At 44.4% G+C, this 27,700-nt stretch overlaps 1 protein-coding gene across 2 annotated transcripts in view; it reads right to left on the bottom strand.

Moving 5' to 3' along the window:
- The window catches only part of SNX6 (sorting nexin 6), a 165,381-nt gene that overhangs the window by 62,549 nt on the left and 75,132 nt on the right, over positions 1-27,700 (bottom strand). For both annotated transcript variants that reach the window (XM_030214380.1, XM_030214379.1), the window contains exons 7-8: positions 14,858-14,953; positions 1,679-1,784 (exon numbers count right to left, since the gene is read on the bottom strand). In XM_030214380.1, the coding sequence (XP_030070240.1) occupies positions 1,679-1,784; positions 14,858-14,953 (202 nt within the window). The remainder of the gene's footprint in view (positions 1-1,678; positions 1,785-14,857; positions 14,954-27,700) is intronic.

Here is a 27,700-nt window from a genome sequence, read left to right as displayed (position 1 = left end):
GGGGGGGGGGGGGGGGTTCAGGAAATGCTGCCAGTTGAGAGAGAGAGTGAGTGAGTGTGTGTGTGTATGGGGTTTCAGGAAGTGCTGCCAGATGAGAGAGAGGGTGTGTGTGTTGTGTGGGTATGTTGGGGGGGGGGGGTTCAGCTTGGAAGAAGAGGGTTGTGGGGGTTCTGGAAGTGCTGCCAGATGAGTGAGTGAGTGTGTGTGTGGGGAGGGGGGGGGGGGGCGTTTTATCAAGCGTTTCCACATGAGAGTGTGTGTGGGGGGGGGGGCTTCAGGAAGGGCTGCCAGATGAGAGACTGAGTGTGTGTGGTGGGGGGGGGGGTTGTCAGATGAGTGAGTGTGTGTGTGTGTGGGGGGCAGGGATTTCAGGAAGCGCTGCCAGATGAGAGAGTGTGTGTGTGTTGGGGGGGGGGGGGGGCATTGAGGAAGTGTGGCCAAATGAGAGTGTGTATGTGTGTGTGTGTGTGGGGGGTCCAGTAACCACTGCCAGATGAGTGTGGGGGGGGGCAGGGGTTTCAGGAAGCGCTGGCAGATGTGAGAGTGTGTGTGTGTTGGGGGGTGCGTTGAGGAAGTGTGACCAAATGAGAGTAAGTGTGTGTGTGGGGGTGGGGGGGGTTAAGGAAGCGCTGCCAGATGAGAGAGTGTGTGTGTGTGTGTTGTATAGTTCAGTTTTGTGGGGAAGGAAGGAAGTGCCTCCTCAGCGCGATGCCCCCCCCCCCCCCCGCCACCATCCCACCCACCGCGATGCACCCGCCCGCTGCCATCCCACCCACCGTCACGTAGTTTTGCTGGCGGGTGACCCAAAATCCCGCCAGCAGAAGTCCTGTGTTGTCTGCTGAGTCTCATTCCAGCGATCTTCGGCGTTGCTTGCTAGCCTGTGCAGGGCGGGGTTCTGTGCGTCTGACGTCCTGGACGTGCAGGACGTCAGATGCACAGAAGCCCTGCCTGCACAGGCTAGCAACGCCAAAGATCGCTGGAGTGAGACTCAGCAGACAACACAGGACTTCTGCTGGCGAGGTTTTGGGTCCCCCGCCGGCAAAGCAACGCGACGGTGGGTGGCTTGGGGGGGGGGGGGGGGTTGCACCTCCTGCATTCTGTGGGCAGGGCTTCTTTCGAACTGCAGCTTTGGTGGGTGGCTTGGGGGGGGGGGGGGGGGTTGGACTTGAAACACTGGTGTCCGGAGTCATTTGGACTCCGGAGCTTTGGAGGTGGTTTCCCTCCAGATTTTTTCCACGGGTGGGTCTGGAGGTTGGTGGGCTTCGTTTCCTAGGCAGGGGGAGGAGTAGGGAAACACGCTCCGCATGTTTCCCTACTCCACCACCTGCTTGGTTGCGATCCCTTCCTTTAGTTTACTGTTCTGAAGACAACGTTCTGACGTTTGACGCGTGGGCGGGGCACAGGTCAGTGGAGTGGCTTCACCACCATGAATCCACGAACCCTTCAGGGAGTGACTGAGTGACTTCAGAACGTTGTCTTCAGAACGTTGAGGGTGAGTTTTATTATAGTAGATTGTAAAATACAAAAGGTTTATAACTGAATAAAATAATCCTGAAGTACTATCATGTAATTACAAGCTGAAAATGAGGTTGCTCTTCACACAAAGGCTCGGTAGGAAAACAGATCTCAATATTTATCAGAATGGACAAAATTACCAATGTATAGAACTGAAACATACTTTTGTGCGACCTTGTCATTTTGTCAGACTTCAGAGATGCATCTTTGACTCGGTTGTGGTACTCTACAAGAAATGTCCTCTCATGTTCAAAGAAATCATCTACATCCTAATAGAGAAAGGATATAGGTCATTACATATTACACACAGTTATCGATTGCCTGTAATCGCCAACTCTCCCGTTTAAAAAAATACACACACATAGCAATGTAAACCAAGGATGAATACTTCAGTACTAACAAAGCTTAGTCTTAATCCAATCCCTAGAACTCAGATGTGACATAAGGGTTCTGCTTCTTTTGAAAACAAACCAGAGTACAATCTTATAGAGAAATGTGAGAGGATTGACCACAGAAGACTCTAGAAATTTTTTATGAGTGAAGGAGAGGTTCTCAGAGTGTTAACTCACCCAAGCAAAGCAATACTCAAAGATAAATTCTGTTTCTATGGGTGATCAAGTTTCTCAATCACTGAACGTCTCCAAAGAACTTTTTTAATTATCACGTGAGCAAACAAAACCAGTGCTCTCACATAAATAGTGATAGACCCTAAACCTAAAAGAAAATATGTAAATGTGTAATTACAAGGTCAATCCTATCACATTCTCAATCAACCTCATGCACACTATTCACACCACTCACTTATCTCTACCTTCCCATATTATCAATTCTAGGAATGTATATACTATTCTAGGCTCTCAATGAGTCTATAAATCAATAAATCATGGGTATAGAGCCTGATACTATCCTCAGATCCAGTTTATCCTAGTTTACTCTAAACATTATCAGAGCTCTTTGGGGATAATTGAATGAATGAAGTATCTACTTGCTTATACTCATATACTCTTGTGCGTTACGCATGACATTTCGCACATGGATATAAATGCATATCTTGACTTATCCCTAGACAAGCAACTAACATCCAGGTTTTTTCCCATATATATGCACTAGTATGATCTCATAATATACACTCCCAGAAAAAAAATATTTGCACTCTATATGTGCCAATCTTTCTATATCAACATAACATCGTGTTATTTTTCTATAACTTAAATAATAGAAACAGGTGCACTTAATCTCGCCAGGTGTGTATACCGCACCCAACGAATTCCAGCTTTTTTCAGCGTCTCTCAGTGTTACAATGTCTCAATATCTCAGCATCATAGCACTGCTCGTTACTCAATGTGCAACCTTATCAGAGAAGTTCGTTATGACTCTGATAAAATGAAGATATATACCTGTAGCTCGTGTAGAGCTGGTATGTTTGGATCTTGGCAGCGAGCATTGCGGCCTGATACGTTCTCCTCCCAAAAGAATCAAAGGTCCTATACTCTCTGCCTGGGGGCGACGAGGCACAGTCCCTAGTACTCTTAGCTCTTCTGAGAGCAGAGTCCACCACCATGGAATCGTAAGGAAGTTGGGCCTTCACCATTACAGGCTCTCCATGGACTCTGTACTGGGACTCAGACTTCTTGGGGACCACTGGATTAGAGAGAGGGCAAGACCAATTCCGCATCAGCACTTCTCTGAGCCGTTGCAACCTCTGCAGGTGGAGAAGGATAATCCAGGACCTCGAGCATCTCAGCCCTGGGCTCATCCACAACCTCCATAGGGAATGGAATGTCCTTAGACATTTCCCGCACAAAGGATGAGAAAGTAAGACTCTCAGGTGGAGACATCCTTACTTCAATCGGTGGAGTAGGATCAGAGGGAAGCCCACAGGACTCTTCCTCCGAAAAATACCTGGGGTCTTCCTCTTCTCCCCATGAGCGCTCCTCTTCGGTATCAGACAGAAGCTCCCTAAGAGCAGCCCAAACCCGAGCCTGCCTCAACTTCAAGGATCGACGACCTCGTGGGGGATGTCGAGAAGTCGACCCCTGCTTGGACTCCGGTGAAGCTTCCTCCACTGACGTTGAGGGGGAGTCGACCCGGGTGGCAAGCGGCACCGAGGGCGGGGACCTCCCTCACATGTGATGGCCCAGATGCCGTCTCCGCAGTCGGTACGGGAGGCGCAAGCACCCCTGACACTGAGGCAGACTGACAAAGCAACCCTTCTAGAAGCTCTGGAAGAAGGGCCCGGATGCGCTCGTTGAGAGCTGCCATTGGAAAAGGCTGTGGGGCCGGTGCAGGAGTCTGTGCCAGAATCTGAGGGGGCTCGAGAGCTGGTACCAGGCTGCCAGACGACCGACGCATCGACACCTCCTGAATGGAGGGTGAGCAATCCTCCCGGCTCCGACGCTTCTCGGGTGCCGACTCCCTCGGCTCCCCGGAGCTCTAGGTACCATGCCTGGAAGGAGATCGATGACGATGCTTCTTCGCCTTTGCTTGACCCCCGTCATCGAGACTCCTCGGTACCGGTGAGGACGACGTGGAATCCTCACACCTCCTCGGGGCCGGGTCCAACAAAGGTCGGTCCCGGGGGGCCTGCATAGCAGTAGGCCTCGAGACGGGTGGAGACCCACTCGATGCCTCGCTGCTCCCAGCTCGAAGCGGTCTTTCAGCAGCCATTACCTGGGCTGTCGGTGTCACTGCTTCCCTCGACGTCGACCTCTGTACCGATGTCGATGCCGATATCGAAGGACCGGACTGATCAGAAAAAAGTCTCTCGCGCTGAGCCTCTCGAGCCACCTGGGTCCTTTTCTTCATTGACTTACACAGCTTACAGGCAGCTGGAAGATGATCAGGCCCAAGACACTGGAGGCACCACGCGTGGGGGTTGGTGCCCGAGATAGTCCGGTTGCAGCGAGTACAGCATTTGAAGCCGCTGGGAGTCTTCGATGACATGAGCGGGAAAATAGCGTCCACGAAATCAAAAGGCTCGATTGTGCCAATTAAAAAGGCACAAAAAAGGGAAAAAAGACACGGCCGAGCAGCCTAAAGGCGGCCGCAATGAAAAAAGAAAGGAAACTTGTAAAAATGAGGAAAAAACAAAAAATAAAAAAAATTTTTTTTAATTTTTTACTTGAGGAAGTTAAATAAAAGAAGAAAAAAGGGAGCAATAAACTCGAAAAAAGCAGTCTCCTGAGCAAAACACAAGGGAGTAGCGGCGAGCACAACTCTCTCAAGGCGCGGAAGAAAAAGAACTGATCGCGCGACGGAACGTTTGGGAAGGTTCCAGAGCTCTGAAAGGTTTCTTCCGTCTTCTGGGCCGACACAGACAATGACCCACTTGTAAGAATATTGAGCCTGCTTGTCCTCGGAGAAAGAAGGCTGCACACTGAGTAACGCTGAGCAGTGAGGATACTTACCTGTAAGCAGGTATTTTTAGAGGACAGCACGCCTTACATTCTCACAGTTGGGTAACGCAATCCTGTGTTGCCTGGTCTGGAGCTTGTAACAAGCTAAAAAAAACAGAGGGTGGCGTGCAAGAGTCGCTCTACCACGCATATGTGAGTGCCTTCCCGCCTGCTGAGAGAACGCAGCATAAAAAAAGAAAAAAAAATAGGAGACAACTCCAAGGGGAGGCAGGAGGGTTGTGAGATTATAAGGTGTGCTGTCCTCAGAGAATACCTGCTATAGGTTAATATCTTCACTTTTTTCTGAGAACAATTCTCACAATTAGTGTATCCCTACATCCAGGCTCACCAAAAAAACAAACATTGGTCAATTAGGCTCGCAATCTGAAACTATATACAAACTATATGAGAGTGCAGCCTGGAACAGAGTAAAATGGGCCTAGGGGGGTGAAGTTGGAATCTAGGCCCCAACATTCTGCAACTGTCTGCCCAAACCAACTGTAGCATCAGGTATCCTGCTCAAGGCATATTAAAATATCATTTAAATCTATACAGAGGTAAAAGCCCTGTGAGGAAACATTCATTATTTCATCATTATAGATTTTATGATGTTCGATAGATGGTTCCACAAGGACATGTTAATAATGTAATGCACATCATTTTGTGGTTCTTTCAATATATATTCATTAAGACACCGATTGTATGATTACATCAAGATCAATATTTTAATTTTAGCTTATTTTAATAATATGTTTTAAAGGTAAATAATTTTCCCTAAATATCTGTGGCTTTATATGTTATGTAAATGTTAGGTTCACGCTCTAAAATTCATTTTTTTATGTTTCAACTAGCAAAAAAGGCCTGTTTCTGACACAAATGAAAAGGGCACTAGCAAGGTTTTTCTTGGAGTGTGTATGTTTGACAGAGTGTGTGTGAGAGTGACTGTGTGAGAGAGAGAGAGAGAGTGAATGTGCGAGTGTGTGTGTGTGACAGAGTGAGAGAGACTGGGTGCGAGTGTGTGTGAGAATTAGTGTGTGTGTGAGTGCGTATGTGAGACAGAGCGAGTGTGAGAGAGTGTTTTTCACACAGATACACTGTGTGTGAGAGACAGAGTGTGTGTGAGACAGAGAGAGTGTGAGAGAGTATGTGTGCGATACAAAGACTCTCTGTGAGACCGAAAGTGTATGAGACCGATTGTGTGTGTGTGAGAGTGAGTGTGAGACACAGAGAGTGAATGTGATAATGTGAGACATAGAGGGGCATAATCGAACGCAAACGCCTCTCTCCATGGGCGTTTATCTCCGAGAACGGGTCCGTGAAGGGGCGGGCCGAACCGTATTTTCGAAAAAAATGGACGTTTTTGTGCTGGGCGTTTGGTTTTTTTTAGCGATAATGGAAACTAAAAACGCCCAGCTCAAAAACGTCCTAATCCGAGCCATTTGGTCGTGGGAGGGGCCACGATTCGTAGTACACTCGCCCCCCTGATATGCCAGGATACCAACTGGGCACCCTAGGTCAGTGTGGTGGACTTCAGAAAAAGCTCCCACATGCATAGCTCCCTTACCACGGGTGCTGAGCTCCCAACCCCCCTCTCCCAAAACCCACTACCCACAAATGTACAACACTACCATAGCTCTTAGTGGTGAAGGGGGCACCTACATGTGGGTACAGTGGGTTTTGGAGGCCTCCCATTTACCAGCACAAGTGTTACAGGTGGGGGGGGGGGGGGGGGGGGATGGGCCTGGGGCCACCTGGCTGAAGTGCACGGCGGTACCCACTAAAAGTGCTCTAGGGACCTGCATACACGCAGGCCTCTAGGACTTGTTGCTGCTGTATAACATTGGCACACCAGTTGACACCTGAAGACTAATCTCTCCGAAAACATCCTTTATTGGAATAACCGCGTTTACTCACAGTTTAACTGCAGATCAGAGGTTGTGCCCCACTGGCAACGAGTCTCCCTGGTACTGAGATTAGCAGTAGGTCAGAGCTGGCAGAATGCTGTACAATGCCCTCTTTCAGCCACATTCAAGGTAAGAACTAAGTTCTCTAACATGGCTAACACAGGAAAGGGAACTAAAACTGGCTTACAAAAATGGCCACTACCGCATGGACTACAACAGGAAACACAACAGGGCACACTCTGACCCAGTAGGCAGGGGGAAAAGCACCATGGGAGAAGAGCCTACCAACTACCAACATCGTGAGACTGTAACACAAGCTAATGAAATCACGGAGCCCCAATACCCTACACCCACCACAATGCAATGCTCATGTGACCCTGTACTGCACCCGAGAGCCACATCTGACCCAGGGAAAGGCTGTGACAGGATCGAACACATTCTGCTGTCATGGAGGTGGGTACGGCATTTGAGGCTGGCATACAGGCTGGAAAAAAAGTTTTTAAAGTGGGGTTTTTGGAGATCACGTGACGCGATGAGCTGAACAGACATGTTCTGCTGCAGCTCGAGAGCCCTCGCTCCTAAATCTATATAACCACTGCAAAGCATAAAATCCGGAGACCGAAATCGGGCGAAATATACCTGTATGGACAAATATCTCAAGCAATCTCCCCCTGGAATGGCGCTACGAACGGGGAAAAAAGAAAAAGACAAGATTGAAGCGCCCACTCTGGAATCCAAGATGGCGGAGGACCCGCTTTCAGCAGGCCAGACTTTTTCGGCGTCGCAACTCGAGCAGCTAACTATGGCGGTGGCAAAGGCTTGGCAACCCAAATGGGATGCACTAGATCAAAAGCTGGATGTTTTCCACACAAAATTGGAAGGCTTAGAGACACGAACGGAGGACCTTGAGACCAGGGCTTCTGCTCTGGAAGATGATTCCCGCGGCTATGGCGTAGATTTACATGATATCAAACAACAACTCCAAGAACATGCGGACAAGTTAGAGGATCTTTAAAACCGCTCCCGCAGGAACAACGTGCAGATTGTAGGTCTATCGGAAAACATACCTGATAAAAATTTGGTGGAGTGGCTTACCGGATGGCTATCAAAAGAACTGGCGCTATCAGACTCCTTTGGGCCCCTGATCATTGAAAGAGCGCAGGGTGGGCCGCAGCAGAGAACCCCAGGGAAGACCACGAGTGATTATAGCAAAGCTGTTAAATTATCGGCACAAAATGGAAGTACTGCAAGGATTCAAGATCCGCAGGGGAGAGTTAAAGCATGAAGGACGACAAATTCTGATGTTCCAGGACTATTCAATAGGAGTTCAGGAGCGGAGACGTAAATTTCACTCTCTGTGTTCCTCGTTAGTTCAAAAACAAATTCGCTTTGTTCTCCAATACCCAGCAACTTTGAAAGTACAAATCCAAGGACAATGGCGGTCATTCAACACACCAGATGCAGCAAAAATTGGTCTCCGTGATCAGGACGCCCTGGCAGGAGACTAGAGTGCATGGTAACTTTACTGACCATAAGACTATAATCTATAATGGCAGTGGTGAGCAGATAATGTTAAAGTTATTGTTTTATTGGAGTTGAGGGCTCGTAGCACTTCAGGTGATCTCTTACCAGCTCCAGGCTTGGACCTAGGAGCATGGCTATAGGGTTGGATATGAAGGGAGGTTGGGATACAGGGGTTAAAAACATGAAAGTAATAGCAGGGCACCAGTGGGGTAGGAATACACTTAGGCAGGGCAGATTGGGGGAGTTGTTTGAACTAAAGAGATTTCTAGTGGTAAGTTTTGGGACTGAGATCTTGGAGCTGGGGGGTACTCATAATAAGCTGGGAATGAGGAGACTGGTTACTGAAAACAGAAGCCCTGGGAGATGTCGACTAGGATAATATCATGGAATGTTGGGGGTATTAGTTCCCCAACCAAGAGATCTAAGATTCTCTCAGCGTTAAAGAGGCATAAGGCCGATATTGCTTGCCTTCAAGAAACACGCCTTACTGACCTAGAACATTCTAAACTGCAAAAATATTGGGTTGGTGAGGTATTTGCGGCATCATCTCAAAGCCGCAAAGGAGGGGTGGTGGTATTGTTTAGGAGAGGACTCCCATATAAAGCAACTGTGATAGATAAGGGAACCAAGGGAGATTACATATTGTTAAATATATGGTTGCAGGGTAAGGAATTGCTACTTTTGGTTCTTTATGGTCCTAATAATCATGATACATCTTTCCTCCCAAAACTAGCAGGGAAATGCTTGCAAAATAGGAATGGGAATATGATTGTAGTGGGAGATTTTAATGCGGTGATTGACCCTCGGCAAGATTGCTCAAGTACAAAAGAATCACAATATAGGGGAACAAGGGCTAGAGAATTTCAGTCATTTAATAAGACCCTTGACCTGGTAGACCCTTGGAGAATACACCACCCAGGAGAGAAAGACTACACGCACAGGTCGAGAGCTCATGGTACATTTGCTCGAATAGACTATATTTTGCTGACACGCTCTCTATTTCACCTGGTAGGAAAAACATCAATAGGCCCAGAGGAAGTGGCAGACCATGCGTTGGTGTGGATGGATCTTAACATTAACATAGAGGCTAGGGGGAGCAGGGGGTGGAGATTCCCAGCACACCTATACCAGGACTCACGCCTGCGGGTACACATACGGAAAAGTTGGGAACAATACATGACATACAATAACTGGCATGCTATGCACCAGCCTGAACTGTTTTGGACCGCCTCTAAAGCAGTTGTACGGGGGGCTATTATAGCTTATTGTACCATTAAAAATAAAAAGAGAACGGCAGCCATCCTGAGTTTAGAACGCCAATTGCAAAAGGCAAAAAGAATTCACCTGCACCACCCGACGGCAATAACTCTAGAAAACCTAAAAGTTGCTCAGGTGGCGTTGAATAGTCTCCTACATGAAAAAGAAATGAAATCAGCTCTCTTTTATAAATATAAACTACAGAGGCATGGTAACCGGGCAGGTAGAATGCTGGGACGCCTGATTAAAAATACGGGAGCCCCAAGGACGGTTACCACACTGACAGATGTTAACGGGAATCTACTAACTGATAGCCAAAAGATTGGACAGGCATTCACGAAATATTTTGCAACACTTTATCAAAAGAACTCACCTCTCCCCGATTCGGAAATACGAGAATATCTATCCCAGGTGGGGCTACCGAGGGTAACAGAGGCACAGCTAGAGAATTTGAACAAACCCTTAACAATGACAGAGTTACAGCACGTGATTAAAACGTTGAAGTTGTGGTCTGCTCCTGGACCAGATGGATTTTCCGGGGAATACTATAAACTATTGACAGGGGAGGCCCTGGCTTCTTTGTTAGAATATTACCGGGAGGTGGTGGAGAGGAGGGAATTCCCGAGTTATGCCAATTCAGTGCTCATAACCTTAATTCCAAAGCCCGGAAAACCTTTAGATAAGGTAGAATCTTATCGGCCAATATCATTACTAAATGTTGACACGAAGATCCTGGCAAAGATAATGGCTGAACGGTTAGCGGAATGCCTTCCATCACTAATAGGTTCAGAGCAGGTTGGGTTTGTGAAAGGTCGCCAATCGGGCCACAATATTAGGAAGACCCTGATGGCCATGGCTGCTAGCCAACAGACTGGGGCACCCACCCTGATACTGAGCTTGGATGCTGAAAAGGCTTTTGATCAGGTTGGGTGGGTGTTTATGTTTCAGACTTTGGCGGCCATGGGCATAGAGGGGTGGTTTAGTCGGGCGGCCCAAACACTATATGATCAACCCAGGGCAGCTGTGCTGATAAATGGCTCCAGAGAGCCGGAGTTTGAGATCCATCGTGGTACAAGACAGGGATGCCCCTTGTCTCCCCTATTATTTTTGTTGTCTCTGGAGCCCCTGTTGCGAAGGGTCTCCTCGGCTCCAGATCTCCGGGGGGTTAGTCTGGCAGGACAGGATGTTAGAATCTTAGCTTATGCAGATGATTTACTAGTAATTTTGAGAGAGCCCTCTAAAACTCTAAAGATTCTGCTACAAATAATTGAGCGATACGGGAAGTACTCTGGCTTCAGATTAAACTTGCACAAATCTATGGCCCTGCCGGTGACCCCGGAGGTGCAGACAACATGGTCAGGAAACTTTCCTTTCCAATGGACACAAACTTTCTTAAAATACTTGGGAGTACATATTACTATGGACTTGTCAAAGCTTTATGAACATAATATGCAAAGGCTGCTGCAAGACAGTAACAAGCAACTGGAGGCCTGGGGGCCCCTTCCACTTTCTCTCTTGGGTAGAATTGCCCTATATAATATGGTCATAGCCCCCAGATGGTTATACACCTTTCAAGCTCTTCCATTATATTTAAAAAGGAAGGATGAGCGGAAATTGATTAAAATGGTGCAAAATTTCTTGTGGAAGAAAAAAAGGCCTCGTCTCCCTTATGCTACATTGTGTGTCCCAGTGGAGTATGGCGGCTTGGGCTTGCTAAACATAAAACACATGACAGTGGCTAGTGGAATGCGCCACATCAATGATTGGTTCCGGGGAACTCAGGATTACACTGATACATCAATATAGTTGGGCTTGTACCCAGAAGTACATTTTAGCAGCTACCTACACGCGTCTGGGCCCCCTATACCATACATATTAAAAAGAACAGGAATAATGGGCTCGGCGAAAGCTGTGTGGAAATGGATTTGTAAATTGCATAACTTTTCTGCAAAAATTACTCCGTTCCAATCAATCTGTGGGAATCCGGCTTTCCCTCCCGGGACCCTATACCCAGCATTCCAGCGTTGGAAACGAAAAGGAATGGTGTACTTACTACAAGCTGTCAATCTCGAGGGGCGGATAAAACCTTTCCGGGAGCTTCAAGGAGAGTATGGACTATCCCCCTTAGATGAATTCCATTACTGTCAGCTCAAGCATTATATACTATCCTTATCCTGGGAAGATCTGGCTGAAGACGTCCAAGAAGAATTGGCCCTGGCGTATTCTTTAACGGCGCAACAACGGGTGCCACTTAAATTCCACCACAGACACATCAGAGATACTGCTCAGGAGTTGGACTATGTTAAACTACTGTCCCAATGGAAGCAAGACATATCGATAGATCTTACATTGCCTCAGTTTACAGCACATGTATTAACTTTGAGGAAACAATCAGTTATGATTTCACATTGGGAGATGCAGTACAAAGTGGCGCTTCGGCTATATATCTCACCGAGAAGAGCTTTTCACATAGGACTTTCATCATGGGGAGAATGCCCCAAGTGTAGAGAACCTGGGGCCACCCTGGGACACATGCTTTGGAAATGTAGAGGAATAGTACGATACTGGAAACAGATAATACAATACGTCTCTGACATTTGGCAGACCAGGTGGAAATATAATTCCGGATTGTTGTTAGGCCATCCAATATTTGTCCACCCCATACCATCTGGATTTACAGCATTTGTACAAAAAACAATCATAGTGACTAAGCAAGTGATTTTATCGGAGTGGATATCACATCACTATCCATCTTACGCTCAGTGGCAGATTCGTATGATAACGCTCATGCGAACTGAAAGAATGGGAGTGAGAGACTTTAAATCCAAAACTGGACGGGCCTTCCAAAATACCTGGAGCCCACTTTTAAATACACTGACCCCAGCTGCCAGGAGCAAACTGTTAAATTTTTAGAGGTGTCTTGTTTATACCTGATGACAAAGGGTGGGGGGTGGGGAGGGGGGAGGTATAGGGGAGGGAGGGAGGGTAGGGAAGGGGTGTTAGTAAGGGAGAATTATGTTAAAACTTGTTGACTTGCGTTGAGGACCTCTGTACAAGAAGAGCATGGCAATTTGATGTGATGATTTGTTACAATTTTTATGTTGATACTTGTACAGGTTATTGATCTTTAATAAATATGATTTATATAAAGTGGGGTTTTTTTGGGTGGGAGGGGGTTAGTGACCACTGGGGGAGTCCGGGGAGGTCATCCCCGATTCCCTCCAGTGGTCATCTGGGCAGTTGAGGCACTTTTTTGGGACTTGTTCGTGAGAAAAAAAGGGTCCAAAAAAGTGACCCAAAATCGCGATCAAAACACTTTTTTTTTTTTTGATTATCAGCTAAAGACGCCCATCTCTCCTCAGCTGATAACCACGCCCCAGTCCCGCCTCCACCACGCCTCTGACACGCCCCCATCAACTTTATTCGTTTCCGCGATGGAGTGCAGTTGGAAACGCCCAAAATCGGCTTTCGATTATACCAATTTGGACGCCTTTGTGAGAAAAACGCCCATCTCCCGATTTGGGTCAAAATATAGGCGTTTTTCTTTTTCGATTATAAGCTGGATAGTGTGAGAGACTGAGAGTGAGAGAAAGACACTGATTGTGAGAGAGTGTGTGTGTGACAGAGATACCTCCCGCCCTCCCTCTGTGGTCTCAGGACCCCTCCCCTCTGGTCTCAGGATCCCCTCCCCCGTCTCAGGTCTCCCTCCCCCCTCCCCATTTCCCTCCCCTCTGGTCTCAGGACCCCCTGCCTCTCCCCACCTCTGCATGTTTGGCAGCACCATGCGAGTGTGTGTGTGTGACAGATAGAGAGCGAGACTGGGTGTGATTGTGTCTGTGAGAGAGTGTGTGTGATTGTCCTCTCTCCCCTGCCCCCCTCCAGTCACCCAGCGATTCTCCTCTCTCCCCTGGCCCCCCCTCCAGCCACCCAGCTATTCTGTTGTCCCCCCTGCCCCCCCTCCAGCCACCCAGCGATTGTCCTCTGTCCCCTGCCCCCCCTCGAGCCATGCGATTCTCGTGTCTCCCCTGCCCCCCCCTCCAGCCACCCAGCGATTGTCCTCTGTCCCCTGCCCCCTCTCCAGCCACCCAGCGATTGTCCTCTGTCCCACCCCCCCCCCCCCCCCCCCAGCAGCCACCCTGCGATGTTTAACTGCAAAATTAGGGAGAAACATAGCCAGGCTGTTTAGACATTGTGACTCATGAGTTATGTCTCTACTGTAATAAAACGCACCTCCAACATTCTGAAGCTGACTCCGTGGCATCAGTGAAGGGTTCGTAAGGGTTCGTAACATCGTAAGTCACATCTCTCTCTGCCCCACCCTCGCGTCAAAACGTGATGACATCGAGGGCGGCGGACCTATCATGCGGTTCCCTCTGATAGGTCAGCCGCCCTCAACGTCATCACGTTTTGACGCGAGGGCGGGGCAGAGAGAGATGTGACAGACTTACGATGTTACAAACCCTTACGAACCCTTCACTGATGCCACGGAGTCAGCTTCAGAACGTTGGAGGTGCGTTTTATTATAGTAGAGATATTTATGGTTCTTATTGTTTTAAAGTTAGATATATGTGTATTTACAGTTATATGTGTATATATACATATATGTATATAATTAAATTGTTTGTGTTTATGTTTAATGTAGACCCCTGACGCAGGCGTTGTGCGCCAAAACATGGACCGTGTCGGGTCCATTCAAGGATTGTCTTATCTAAACACATGATTAAAGGTTCTATTTCCCCCTTTTTTGAAGGCCCCTGGTACTTTTGTTTTGTTTCTTCAAGTACTATTTCACACATCCAACAAAATCGTACTTCTGAAGGAGTGGAAGATTTCCTCCATGCAATACAGCCTTCTCAGCAAGAAAGACTGTAGTACAATCCTGCAACCACTTGCCTCACACATTTTCAAAACACACAGGTCAGCTCTTCTGGATTCATGAATCATGCAATCAGCATAGCTAACTCACTAAGGGGGTCTTTTACTTCGGCGCACTGGAGATTTTAACGCGTGCTACAAAATAGGAATACATTGACGTCTTTAGCGTTTAGTGCGCACCTATTTTTAGCTGTGCTAAAATCACCAGTGCACCTAAGTAAAAGACCCTCAAAGTTTGAAAATGCTCTCACAGTGCTGAAGTTGTTTTGGTAAATTATTTTCACTAACATTCCAGCTGAATTTAAGCCCTGGTCAATGGACTGTAAAAACTAGTCAGCTTCCTATGCATTGTTAATTATTCCATAATATAACATTGAAAGAAGTTACCTTTGCTCCAGAAACCATGACGCCATCTGCTGACTTCACCATGTTTTTAAAGAAATCTTCAAGTTTTTCTTTCTTATTTTTCCCTCGAACACTTAGCTGAAAGATCCAAATACCTGTCACAACTCAACATTTTACTTACAGAGAATGAAACAGTCATTTTACACTTTGCAAATATAATAAGCTAGACCACACTACTGCAAATTTGATATATTATGCAGCAGCCAGTATTGGAAAATTAACTTACAAGTCTTGAAGTGCAGATACTACTGCAAGACAACTACAGTCACAAACATTTACTTGGGTGGCTATTTTATTGGGCAAAATGTTTTTGACCTGTTACCTTGATTGATACTTCCAGTGAGCCAAAATTGGCCTTGTTTGGTAATGTATGACACAGAAGGGAATTTGAGAAGCTGGAACAAAATATAGATCCCTTTCAAAGAATTGGAGAAGTTAATTTCTAAGCAATTTTATTTAATAAGCTTAGAGCCAGATGCATTAATACATTTAAAAACATACTACAAAAATGAAATTAATTCTTTGAAAATCTGTATAGGCTTGAGATCTCAAATAGTAGAATAATCACTTGGCATGACAGTTCAAGAGCCAGGTTTTGGTGTTTTAAATGTTTGCAGCCAATACTAAAGGACAGAGGAAACTATAATGAGATGGCAATAAAAGGTTGATTTATATGGAAAACTCTTGGAGATAAAAGTCTGAGATTTACTTCTTAATCTATTGCAATGGTTATCATCATCATAAGATTTTATATCACCTTTATGGACAAGCCATTCAAAGTGGATTACAGAGCAACAAAATACAATATGAAAGAGAATAAAAGACAATATCATACAGGGGCCCTTTTACAAAGCGGCAGTAAGCCCAACGTGGGTGTACCGCTTGCTAAAAGGGAAGTACTGCCGGGCTACTGCGGTAGCCCGGCGGTACTTCCCACCCCTAGCGCTCGCCATTTCTGGTGCTACAAAAGTTTTTTTATTTTTGTAGCACCAGTGTGAACCCGGCAGTGCCACATGATCCTGCACGCTGCCTGCTTACCACCGGGGTAGGCAGGAGCCCTTACTGCCAACTCAACTTGTGACGGTAAGTGCTCCCACCTGAAATGGGAACGCAGCAAGTGCTTCACTCGTCACATGTCCATTTCTTTTTTTTTTTTTTTTTTTTTTTAAACCTGCCTATTTATCCACTGCGGTAAAAGGGGGCCCGGACCGGTGCACGTCAAAAACATGCGTCAACGCCAACGCAGGTCCCCTTTTGCCGCAGCTTAGTAAAAGGACTCCATATCATTCTACCCCTTCATAAACCAGAAAAGGCAGCATTAATACATATTAAAGAGGTATGTTTTCAAATTTTTCCTAAAGGAAGTTAAAAGTTTTTTGTTTTTTTTTGTATCCCGCGCTTTCCCACTCATGGCAGGCTCTGTTGCACTGTTATCAATCTGTGAACTCTGATTCAGATCAGTTTTGTTGTATCCTTTTCTTTTTCTTCCACAAGAAATAGATCCTAAAATATCTTTCACATCTCGGCTCACATAAGAGCACCTGACAGTTATGACTACGATTGAACCCAAACATTCAGAATTCTCTCAGTAGGCAAGTTGAAGACTACTGCAGCAAGGAATCTGTACTGACTGCATCAATGAAAACTTCCTCCCAGATGTCACTGAGGAATTATTGCTAGGTTTTTAAAATAAAACTCATACACTTAACAAAAGGTCTGGTGCTGAGACGCTCTGGGTGAGACTAAAGAATAAGTACCATAGAGTTGGTTAGTGTAATTCATTAATGACACAGAACTATTGAAAGACTCAACAGAAATCCTACATTCCCCACCCTAATGCCCCAGGGCGCTACAGAGAACAGGGAGACACTGCATATTTTAAGACCCCCTACAATTTGTGGCACCCATGGAATGGCTGGCAGGGATGCCCAAGCCCTGCCAGCTGAAGCGGTCCACTGCCCAAGTCCCAAGATCCATGGTGTCTGAGCAGTAAAGAAGTGGGTGGCATGCTTCAATTGTGCCGACGCCAGCACTCCTTTAGCCAGGACCTGCCCACCAGGGGATACAATATCCTTTCACTTGCCCCAGGAATGTTGCTACTAACTGGGTTTCTCTCCAGGTACTTGTGACCTGGATTGACCACTGTTGGAAGCAGGATTCTGGGCTACCATTGGTCTGACCCATTATGGCTATTCTTATGTTCTTAATAGCAAATTATGGACTTTTCCTCCAGGAACTTGTCCAAACCTTTTTTATACCCAGATATGCTAACCGCTGTTACCACATCCTCTGGCAACGAGTTCCAGACCGTAACTATTCATCAAATGAAAAAATATTTCCTCCTATTTGTTTGAAAGTATTTCCATGTAACTTCATTGAGTGTCTCATAGTCTTCGTACTTTTTTGAAAGAGTTAAAAAAAAAAATCGATTCACTTTTACCCATTCTACACCACTCAGGATTTTGTAGACCTCAATCATACCCTCCCTTTCCTAAGCAGAAGAGCCCTAACCTTTTTAGCCTTTTCTCATATGAGAGATGTACCATCCCCTTTATCATTTTGATCACTTTTCTTTGAACTTTTTCTAATTCCACTACATATATTTTGAGATACGACAACCAGAGTTCTCCAAATCTCTTCCAGGTTTTATTACAGATGCTAATCTGTCTTCCTGCTGTAACAGGACAGTGGCACCTTTTGCTACATAGAAAACAACTGTGTGCTTCTATAGCACTTCCTTTGCTGAGCCATAAGTACATAAGCACTGCCACGCTGGGAAAAGACCAAAGGTCCATCAAGCCCAGCACTCTGTCTCCGACAGCGGCCAATCCAGGCCCCAAGAACCTGGCAAAAACCCAGAATTTAATAACGATCAATGGACTTTTCCTTCAGGAATCTGTCCAGACCCCCTTTAAACTCAGCAAGGCCAGCTGCCGTCACTACCTTCTCTGGCAATGAGTTCCAGAGTCTAACCACACGCTGAGTAAAGAAAAACTTTCTCCAATTTGTTTTAAACCTACCACATTCTAATTTCATCTTGTGTCCCCTAGTTCTATTATTGTTAGAAAGCGTAAACAAACGCTTCACATCTGTCCACTCTACCCCACTCATTATTTTGTAGACCTCTATCATATCACCCCTCAGCCGCCTTTTCTCCAGGCTAAAGAGTCCTAGCCGTCTTAACCTCTCCTCATAAGGTAGTCGTCCCATCCCTTTTATCATTTTCGTCGCCCTTCTCTGCACCTTCTCCAATTCCTTTATATCTTTTTTGAGATGAGGCGACCAGAACTGAACACAATACTCCAGGTGCGGTCGCACCATGGAGCGATATAACGGCATTATAACATCCTCATGCTTGTTTTCCATCCCTTTTCTAATAATACTCAACATTCTGTTCGCCTTCTTAGCCGCCGCAGCACATTGAGTGGAAGATTTCAACGTTCTATCCACGATGACTCCCAGATCCTTTTCTCGGTCCATAACTCCTAAAGCGGAACCTTACATGACATAGCTGTAATTCGGGTTCCTCCTTCCCACGTGCATCACTTTGCACATGTCAACATTGAACTTCACCTGCCATTTGGACGCCCAATCCCCCAGTCTCACGAGGTCCTCTTGTAATCTTTCACACTCCTCCCGCAAAGAGACGACCCTGGATAACTTTGTGTCATCTGCGAATTTAATTACCTCACTAGTTACTCCCATCTCAAGGTCATTTATAAATATGTTAAAAAGCAGCGGTCCCAGCACAGACCCCTGAGGGACCCCACTAACTACCCTTCTCCATCGAGAATACTGACCATTCAACCCTACTCTCTGCTTCCTGTCTTTTAACCAGCTCTTAATCCATACTAATACACTGCCTCCGATCCCATGACTCTCCAGTTTCCTTTGGAGTCTTTCATGAGGCACTTTGTCAAACGCCTTCTGAAAATCTAGATATACAATATCCACCGGCTCCCCTTTGTCCACATGCTTGTTCACCCCATCGAAAAAATGCAGTAGATTTGTGAGGCAAGACTTCCCTTCACTAAATCCGTGCTGACTTTGTCTCAGCAGCCCATGCTTTTGTACGTGCTCTGTAATTTTATTTTTAATAATAGCCTCCACCATCTTTCCTGGCACCGATGTCAGACTCACCGGTCTATAATTTCCCGGATCTCCTCTGGAACCCTTTTTAAAAATCGGCGTTACATTGGCCACCCTCCAATCTTCCGGTACCACACCTGATTTTAGGGATAAATTGCATATTACTAACAGCAGCTCCACAAGTTCATTTTCAGCTCTATTAATACTCTGGGATGAATACCATACCAGCCTTTTATGAAAAAAAAAAAAAAGGGCACTGTCAAGTTTCCTTCCCACGAGGGAAGATGCAGGTTGCTATGCTTTGAGTAAGGTACCACTTATGAAAATCTAACTAGTAATTCAACCTGACAGAATGTTCTATTGCCTACTATATAAAATTAGTCAAAGGTTGGGTGGTTTATTTATAAAATTTATATTCCGAATTATCTGACGATTCAAAGCAGATTACAAGAGTCAAATACATAAAAATAAACTATAAATACAGTATATACAAGCAATAGAAACTACAAACTAAAATCATCACATAAAATTCACAGGTTACATCACATAAACTGACACAAGTTCAAGGGGCATTTTTAAACAGAAATCAGTCCGATACCACAGAACTAATGAAAAAAAATATGTTTTCAAAGCTTTTTTAAATATAATCAAGAGAATTCGCTGAATTCATTTGTGAGACAATTCATTCCATAATTTTGGTCCTGCAATGTAGAAGACAGATGCTCCATACTCCAAGTCAAATTGGCGAAAGGATGGAACATTATCAACTTTGCTGAGGTTGAGCATAACAATCAAGAGCATTGGTGTAAATGTAATCCACAGGAAATCACTGTGGATATCTTATAAACCAAAACCTTAAAGACCAATAACAAACCTTTATAAAAGATTTTAAATTCAACTGACAACCAATGTAAACCAATTAAAACAGGGGTAATATGATCATATCTAGACAAACAAAAAAGAATTTGGGCAGTTACATTCTTTGCTGTCTGTAATGATTTCAATGTCTTCTATGATAATCCATCAAAAGAATAAATTAAAGTACTTTGTATAACCATTCCAGTTTTCAATTGTCAAATAGTCCTTCAGGCGCCTAACCACTTTCAATTTTAGAAACATAGGGGCTCTTTTACAGAGCGTCAGTAAGCCCAATGCGGGCTTGCCACTCACTTGCTATTCTGGGACTACTGCCAGCCCAATGCGGCTGCCGGTGGTAGTCCCACCCCGAGTGCACGCCATTTCTGGGGGGGGGGGGGGGGGAGAAAATCCCTGGAAATGGCTTGCGCAGCAATAACTGGACATCGCCACGCAGTGCCCAGTTAATGCTGGGTTAGTATGGGAACCCTTATCGCCACCTCAACGAGTGGTTAAGGGCTCCTTGCCACATGGCCATGTGTGCTGGGGTCTTTATTACCCACTGTGGTATAAAGGGCCCTTGCATGCGGGAAAAACAGCCCCCGCCGCTAGCGAAGGGCCCTTTTTTCCCAAAGCTTGGTAAAAGGACCCCATAGAAATATGACAGCAGATAAGGGCCAAAAGGCCCATCCAAATGCCTGTCCCATGCATTCTTAAACTCTGACATAGTCCCTGTCTCCACACCTCCACTGGGAGGCCATTCCACGCATCCATCACCCTTTCCATGAGAGAGTATTTTCTTAGATTCCTCCTAAGCCTATTTCTTCTTAACTTCATCGTATGCCCCCTCATTCCATAGTTCTCCTTCATTTGAAAAAGGCTCACATCCTGTACATTAACGCCACTAAGGTATTTAAACGTCTCTATCATATCCCCCTCTCTCCTGTCTCTCTTCCAGCGTATACATATATATTTTTTTTTGTTACATTTGTACCCCACGCTTTCCCACTCATGGCAGGCTCAATGTGGCTTACATGGGGCAAAGGAGGGTTAAGTGACTTGCCCAGAGTCACAAGGAGCTGCCTGTGCCTGACGTGGGAATCGAACTCAGTTCCTCAGTTCCCCAGGACCAAAGTCCACCACCCTAACCACTAGGCCACTCCTCCACTTAGGTCCCTAAGCCTGTCCCTATATGTTTTATGACCGAAACCGCTTAATTAATTTCATAGCCGCCCTGTGGACCGACTTAATCCTGTTTATATCCTTCTGTAGGTGCAGTCTCCAGCACTGCACACAGTACTCTAAATAGGGCCTCACCGGAGACTTATACAAGGGCACTATCACCTCTTTTTTTCCTGCCGGTCATCCTTCTCCTTATGCAGCCAAGCATCTTTCTGGCTTTGACCGTCACTTTTTCTAGTTTTTGGAAACCTTAAGATCATCATACACAAATACCCCCAAGTCCCGTTATTCTTTCGTACAAAGAAGCACTTCACCTCCTATATTGTACCGTTCCCCTGGATTCTTATAACTCAAGTGCATGGCCCTGCATTTCTTCGCATTAAATCTTAGTTGCCAATTTTGAACATTTTGAAAAGATAACATCAATTACTTTTCTAACATGATCATACATTGTTAATGAAGAATCTCAAATAATGATGAATCTAAAATAACTCCAAGACACTGTGTCTTTTGAACAAGGGAAATTATCTGATCACTAACCTTAAAAGATTTAGGAAAGGTAGGAACTGGATTACTGGACAAAAACAGGTTTTAGCCATATTTAGCATTAAATGGTTAGCTTAAATCCTGCTATTAATAGTTTGAAGGAAAAGACAATAAATCAATATTCATAGAGAAAGATTCATCAATTTTGAAGAAGAAAATTGGACGTCATCCGAGTAAATTCTGTAAACTAACCCCAGTCTAACATATATAAAGAACTCAAGTAGATATTAAATACAGTAGCATCCAATGCTGAAGTTAAAAAAAAAACTGACTAGATTCTAAAAATGAAGAAAACCAATCAAGTTCTATTCCATCAATCCCAATCACTCTTAAATGAATTGGAAAAAATAGTATGGTTTACTGAGTCAAAAGCTGCTGAGATATCCAAGGACACTAAGAAATCACAAAAACCCTTGTCAACACCAGTATGGTTAACGTCAAACATCGAAAGTGTGTCAGTATCATGCTACATTCAAAATTTGATGTAGTTCTAGAAATCCACTTAGCTCAAAATGAAAAACTTTTTCAATGATCTTTGCCAAAAAAGGTAGAGAAGAAATTGGTCTATAATAAGTAGATATGTGTTGACTTACTGGGACAGACGAGACGGAAGGTCCATCAAGACCAGAATCCTGTTTCCAAAAGTGGCAAATCCGGGTTACAAGTAGTGAATTTTCCCCAAGTCCATTTTAATAATGACTTACGGACCTTTCTTTTAGGAAGCTATCCAAACCTTTTTAAAACCCCACTAAGAGAACTGCTTTTACCACATTCTCTGGCAACCGTAATTACACGCTGAGTGAAGAAATATTTTCTCCGATTTGTTTTAAATTTACTACTTTGTAGCTTCATTGCGTGCCCCCTAGTCCTAGTATTTTTTGGAACGAGTAAACAAGTGATTCACATATACCCATTTCACTCCACTCATTATTTCACAGCTCCCCTCAGCAGTCTTTTCTCCAAGCTGAAGAGTCCTAGTCACTTTAGCCTTTCCTCAAAGGGAAGTCGTCCCACTCCCTTTATCATTTTTATCACCTTTCTCTGTACCTTTTCTCATTCCACTATACCTTTTTTGAGATGCAGTTACCAGAACTGCACAAAGTATTCGAGGTGTAGCGTACCATGGAGCGACACAAAGGCATTATAACATCCTCATTTTTGTTTTCCATTCCTTTCCTAATAATACCTAACATTCTATTTGCTTTCTTAGCCACCGCCGTACACTGAGCAGAGGGTTTCAACATATTATCAATGATGACACCTACATCCCTTTCCTCGTCGGTGACTCCTAATATAGAACGTAACTATAGTTCGAGTTCCTCTTTCCAACATGCATTACTTTGCGCTTGCTCACATTAAACATCATCTGCCATTTGGATGCCCAGTTTGAATAACTTTGTATCATCAGCAAACTTAATTACATCACTAGTTACTCAAATTTCCAGATAATTTATAAATATGTTTTAAAAAACAGCGGTGCCAGCAGAGACTCCTCTGGAACCCCACTATCTACCCCTTCTCTATTGAGAATACTGACTATTTAACCTTACTCTCTGTTTTCTATCTTTTCTATTTTTTTATTATATCTTTATTAGTTTATATATTATTCCATACAGAATTAATATGGCAATTGCAATACAAGTGTATAATGAGAAGAAAAAAAAAAGAACTATAAACCTACTTACATAGGTGAAAATCACAATTCAATCTATCGACCTTAAAATAAATTGGTAATTATGAATCCAAAAAGAAAAAGAAAATACAATTAGGAAAATCTTAATTATTCATACACGGGATTCGCTTTGACCTACTCACTTTCTCACAGTTATCTCTAACAGTATGCATATGTTTCATAAACCACTACATTTGCATTCACTCCTTCTTTTGAAATCAAAAACTCTTCTAGTTGCTTAGGATCAAAAAACTGAAAACTCTTAGACTGAAATAATATACGGCAAACACAAGGAAATTTAAGTATAAAGTTAGCTCCAAGAACTACAGATCTTTGACGGAGTGCCAAAAAGGCTTTCCTCCGCTTCTGTGTTTCTTTAGATAAATCCGAATATATCCTAATTTTTGATCCTAAAAACATTGAATCAATATTCCTAAAGAAAAGTCTCAAAACAGCATTCCTGTCCATCTCCAGGGCAAATGTCACCACAGCTGATGTTCTTTGAGTGATAACTTCCAGTGACGATTCAAGAAAAGATGTTAGATTCATATTATCTTTTTGCTTATCTACAGCATAATTAGATTGAAAATGTTGGACCCGAACCAATGGGGGTAATAAATCTTTTGACATGCCCAAAACTTCTACTAAATATTTTTTAAACATTTCTATCGGTGAAATCATTGGCGATCTTGGGAAATTAATTAATCTCAAATTACATCTTCTTAACTGATTTTCCAGGTATTCCATTTTCCTATAGGTAAAACACTTTTCTTTAACAGAAGTTTGAGTCATAATCTCTATTTTACCTAAATGTTTCTCGATTCGTTCCACTCTAGAAACCTGAACAGTATTTATTTGGTCCTGAATTAAGACAGCTTCAGTCAAAGTCTTAATTCCCTCTGAGTTTTTCACTATCATTGCTTGTAGGGATGAGTGCATGGTGTAGTTTAAGTCCCAAAGTGACTCAAGCGTCACTACAGCTGGTTTACTCAATTGGCCCACAGAAACCACTGGGAGAGGGGTTTTGAGTGCTAGGCTCAAGTTTGTAATAATGTTAGATGGAATTTTTGAAATCGTTCCTACCGAAACACTCTCCACCAGCTCTGTCTCCAGGAGTGGGCTCCCTCTCTGCTCGCTCCTCTCGACCTCTTCGGGCAACTGAGCGTCAGGCACCACTTCCTGGTTTCCACCTCCCGGCTGTGGGAGAGCCGCACGCTCGACGGGGCTTAGGGAAACCCCGTCTATACTGTCGGCCGACGCAGCTAGCTCGGCTCCGATACTCGGAGAAGAAGCAGCAGAAGGTCCCGATGTCACACCGAATCTCTCCAGCGTCGGTTGCTGTCGGGTTTGGGTTCCAGCCGGGGTTGAGGGTAAGTCCCGAACCTTTACTCTCCTTTTCACCATCTTCCGACAGGTGATAGGGCTCTCGACAGCTCAGACACGGAGAAGATAAGGGAGCGTCTGGTTAAGCGACATCTCTACGACGCCATTTTGGATTCCCGCAAGTCTCCTGTTTTCTATCTTTTAACCAGTTTTTAATCCACAATAGAACACTCCTATTGCATGACTCTCCAATTTCCTCTGGAATCTTTCATGAGGTACTTTGTAAAATGCCTTTTGAAAATCCAGATACACAATATCAACTGGCTCACCTTTATCCACGTTTGTTCAATCTCTTCAAAGAAATGTAGTAGATTAGTGAGGCAAGATTTCCCCTTCACTAAATCCATGTTAGCTTTGTCACATTAATCCATGCTTTCGAATATGCTCTGTAATTTTGTTCTTTATAATAGTCTCTACCATTTTGCCCGGCACTAACGTCAGTCTCACTGGTCTACAATTTCCCTGATCACCTCTGGAACCTTTTTTTAAAAAATCTGCGTTACATTGGTCACCCTACAATCTTCCGGTACCAGCCTAATTTTAAATATAAATTACATATTATTAATAGTACTGCAAGTTCATCGGTCCAGGCAATCCACTACTATTCAATTTGTCAAATTGTTCCATTACATCTTCCAGGTTTATAGAGATTTCATTCAGTTTCTCTCACTCATCAGCTTTGAATACCATTTCTAGCACCAGTATTTCTCCCAAATCTTCCTCCATGAAGATCGAAGAAAAGAATTCATTTAATCTCTGAGTGCCCCTTTTACCCCTCAGTCATTTAGTGGTCCAACTGATTCTTTTTCTGGCTTCTTGCTTTTAATAATCCTAAAAAAAATTTTTACTATGTGTTTCTGCCTCCAAAGCAACCTTTTTTTCAAAGTCTCTCTTTGCCTTCCTTATCAGCGCTTTGCATTTGACTTGCCATTCCTTATGCTGTTTCTTATTATTTTGTAGGATCTGCATCGGGTTGGTTTATGTTCCTCCCTAAAGTTGCTTTCAGTTCCACTGAAGACGCCATTATACTGGCGAAACATGGCCCATGTAGGGAACTAGGAATTTGGACTTTGTTTTTTGTTCGGTGGATGAATTCACAAAACTTGCATTGGAAAAAGTATATTGTATCTTTCTAGCAAAGCCCGCCAAAGCATACCAAGCTGAAGACTGTTCTCCACACCGCTTGAGTTAAGTAGCGGGCATTTTTCTAAAAAAACTTTATTTTAATTTTCAAATGTCTGAGAGCAGCATTTTCATAGGTGGCGGTAAGGCGTGCGATGATGTCAAGATGGTGTGAATCTACCTTTTGATTCCTGGAGTCATTGTATGTACACCTAAAAAACTGAGCACTCATTTACATAATTTTAAATTTTTTTTGTGTGGTTCTGGTATTATTATTATAGATAAATACTCTGGTTTCTGATATTGCATTTACTGTTTAACAGAAACCGTTTTTTATGTAACACCCAGTTTATTAAATCTTATTATTTTCAGTCAGTTCCTTCTTCCATTTTCTGAAGGAATTTCTTTTAGCTCTAATAGCTTTCTTCACCTCACTTTTTAACCATACTACTACTACTATTTAGCATTTCTATAGCGCTACAAGGCGTACACAGCGCTGCACAAACATAGAAGAAAGACAGTCCCTGCTCAAAGAGCTTACAATCTAATAGACAAAAAAATAAATAAAGTAAGCAAATCAAATCAATTAATGTGAACGGGAAGGGAAGAGAGGAGGGTAGGTGGAGGCGAGTGGTTACGAGTCAAAAGCAATGTTAAAGAGGTGGGTTTTCAATCTAGATTTAAAGGTAGCCAAGGATGGGGCAAGACGTAGGGGCTCAGGAAGTTTATTCCAGGCATAGGGTGCAGCGAGACAGAAGGCGCGAAGTCTGGAGTTGGCAGTAGTGGAGAAGGGAACAGATAAGAAGGATTTATCCATGGAGCGGAGTGCACGGGAAGGGGTGTAGGGAAGGACGAGTGTGGAGAGATACTGGGGAGCAGCAGAGTGAGTACATTTATAGGTTAGTAGTAGAAGTTTGAACAGGATGCGAAAACGGATAGGGAGCCAGTGAAGGGTCTTGAGGAGAGGGGTAGTATGAGTAAAGCGACCCTGGCGGAAGACGAGACGGGCAGCAGAGTTTTGAACCGACTGGAGGGGGGAGAGGTGACTAAGTGGGAGGCCAGCAAGAAGCAGATTGCAGTAGTCTAAACGAGAGGTGACAAAGGTTTGGATGAGGGTTTTGGTAGAGTGCTCGGAAAAAAAGGGGCGGATTTTACGGATGTTGTAAAGAAAGAAATGACAGGTCTTGGCAATCTGCTGGATATGAGCAGAGAAGGAGAGAGAAGAGTCAAAGATGACCCCAAGGTTTCGAGCTGAGGAGACAGGGAGAATGAGAGAGCCATCAACAGAAATAGAAAACGGGGGGAGCGGGGAGGTGGGTTTGGGGGGGAAAATGAGAAGCTCGGTTTTGGTCATATTTAATTTCAGGTGGCGTTGAGACATCCAGACAGCAATGTCAGACAAGCACGCTGAAACTTTGGTTTGGATGCAAGGTGAGATATCAGGGGTAGAAAGGTAGATTTGGGAGTCATCAGCATAGAGATGGTAGGAAAAGCCATGGGATGAGATTAATGAACCAAGGGAAGAAGTGTAGATAGAAAAGAGGAGGGGACAAAGAACAGAACCCTGAGGTACGCCGACAGGCAGAGGGATAGAAGTAGAAGAGGATCCACCAGAGTGAACACTAAAGGTGCGGAGGGAGAGGTAGGAAGAGAACCAGGAAAGGACAGAGCCCTGGAATCCAAGTGAGGACAGGGTATCGAGAAGTATGCTGTGATCGACAGTGTCAAAAGCAGCGGAAAGATCAAGAAGAATGAGGATGGAATATTGACCTCTGGATTTAGCCAGTAATAGGTCATTGGAGACTTTAGTAAGCACAGTTTCGGTTGAGTGGAGAGGGCGAAAACCAGATTGGTGGGTCAAGAATAGCATGTGAGGAGAGAAAATCAAGGCAGCGGCGGTGAACAGCACGCTCAAGTAATTTGGAGAGAAAAGGAAGGAGGGAGATGGGTCGGTAATTAGAGGGACAAGTAGGGTC

The sequence above is a fragment of the Microcaecilia unicolor genome, chromosome 9 (genome assembly GCF_901765095.1).
Source record: "Microcaecilia unicolor chromosome 9, aMicUni1.1, whole genome shotgun sequence".
In the NCBI taxonomy this organism is placed as follows: domain Eukaryota; kingdom Metazoa; phylum Chordata; class Amphibia; order Gymnophiona; family Siphonopidae; genus Microcaecilia; species Microcaecilia unicolor.
Note: the sequence above shows the minus strand (reverse complement) of the source record. Positions and strands in the feature narration are given on the sequence as shown.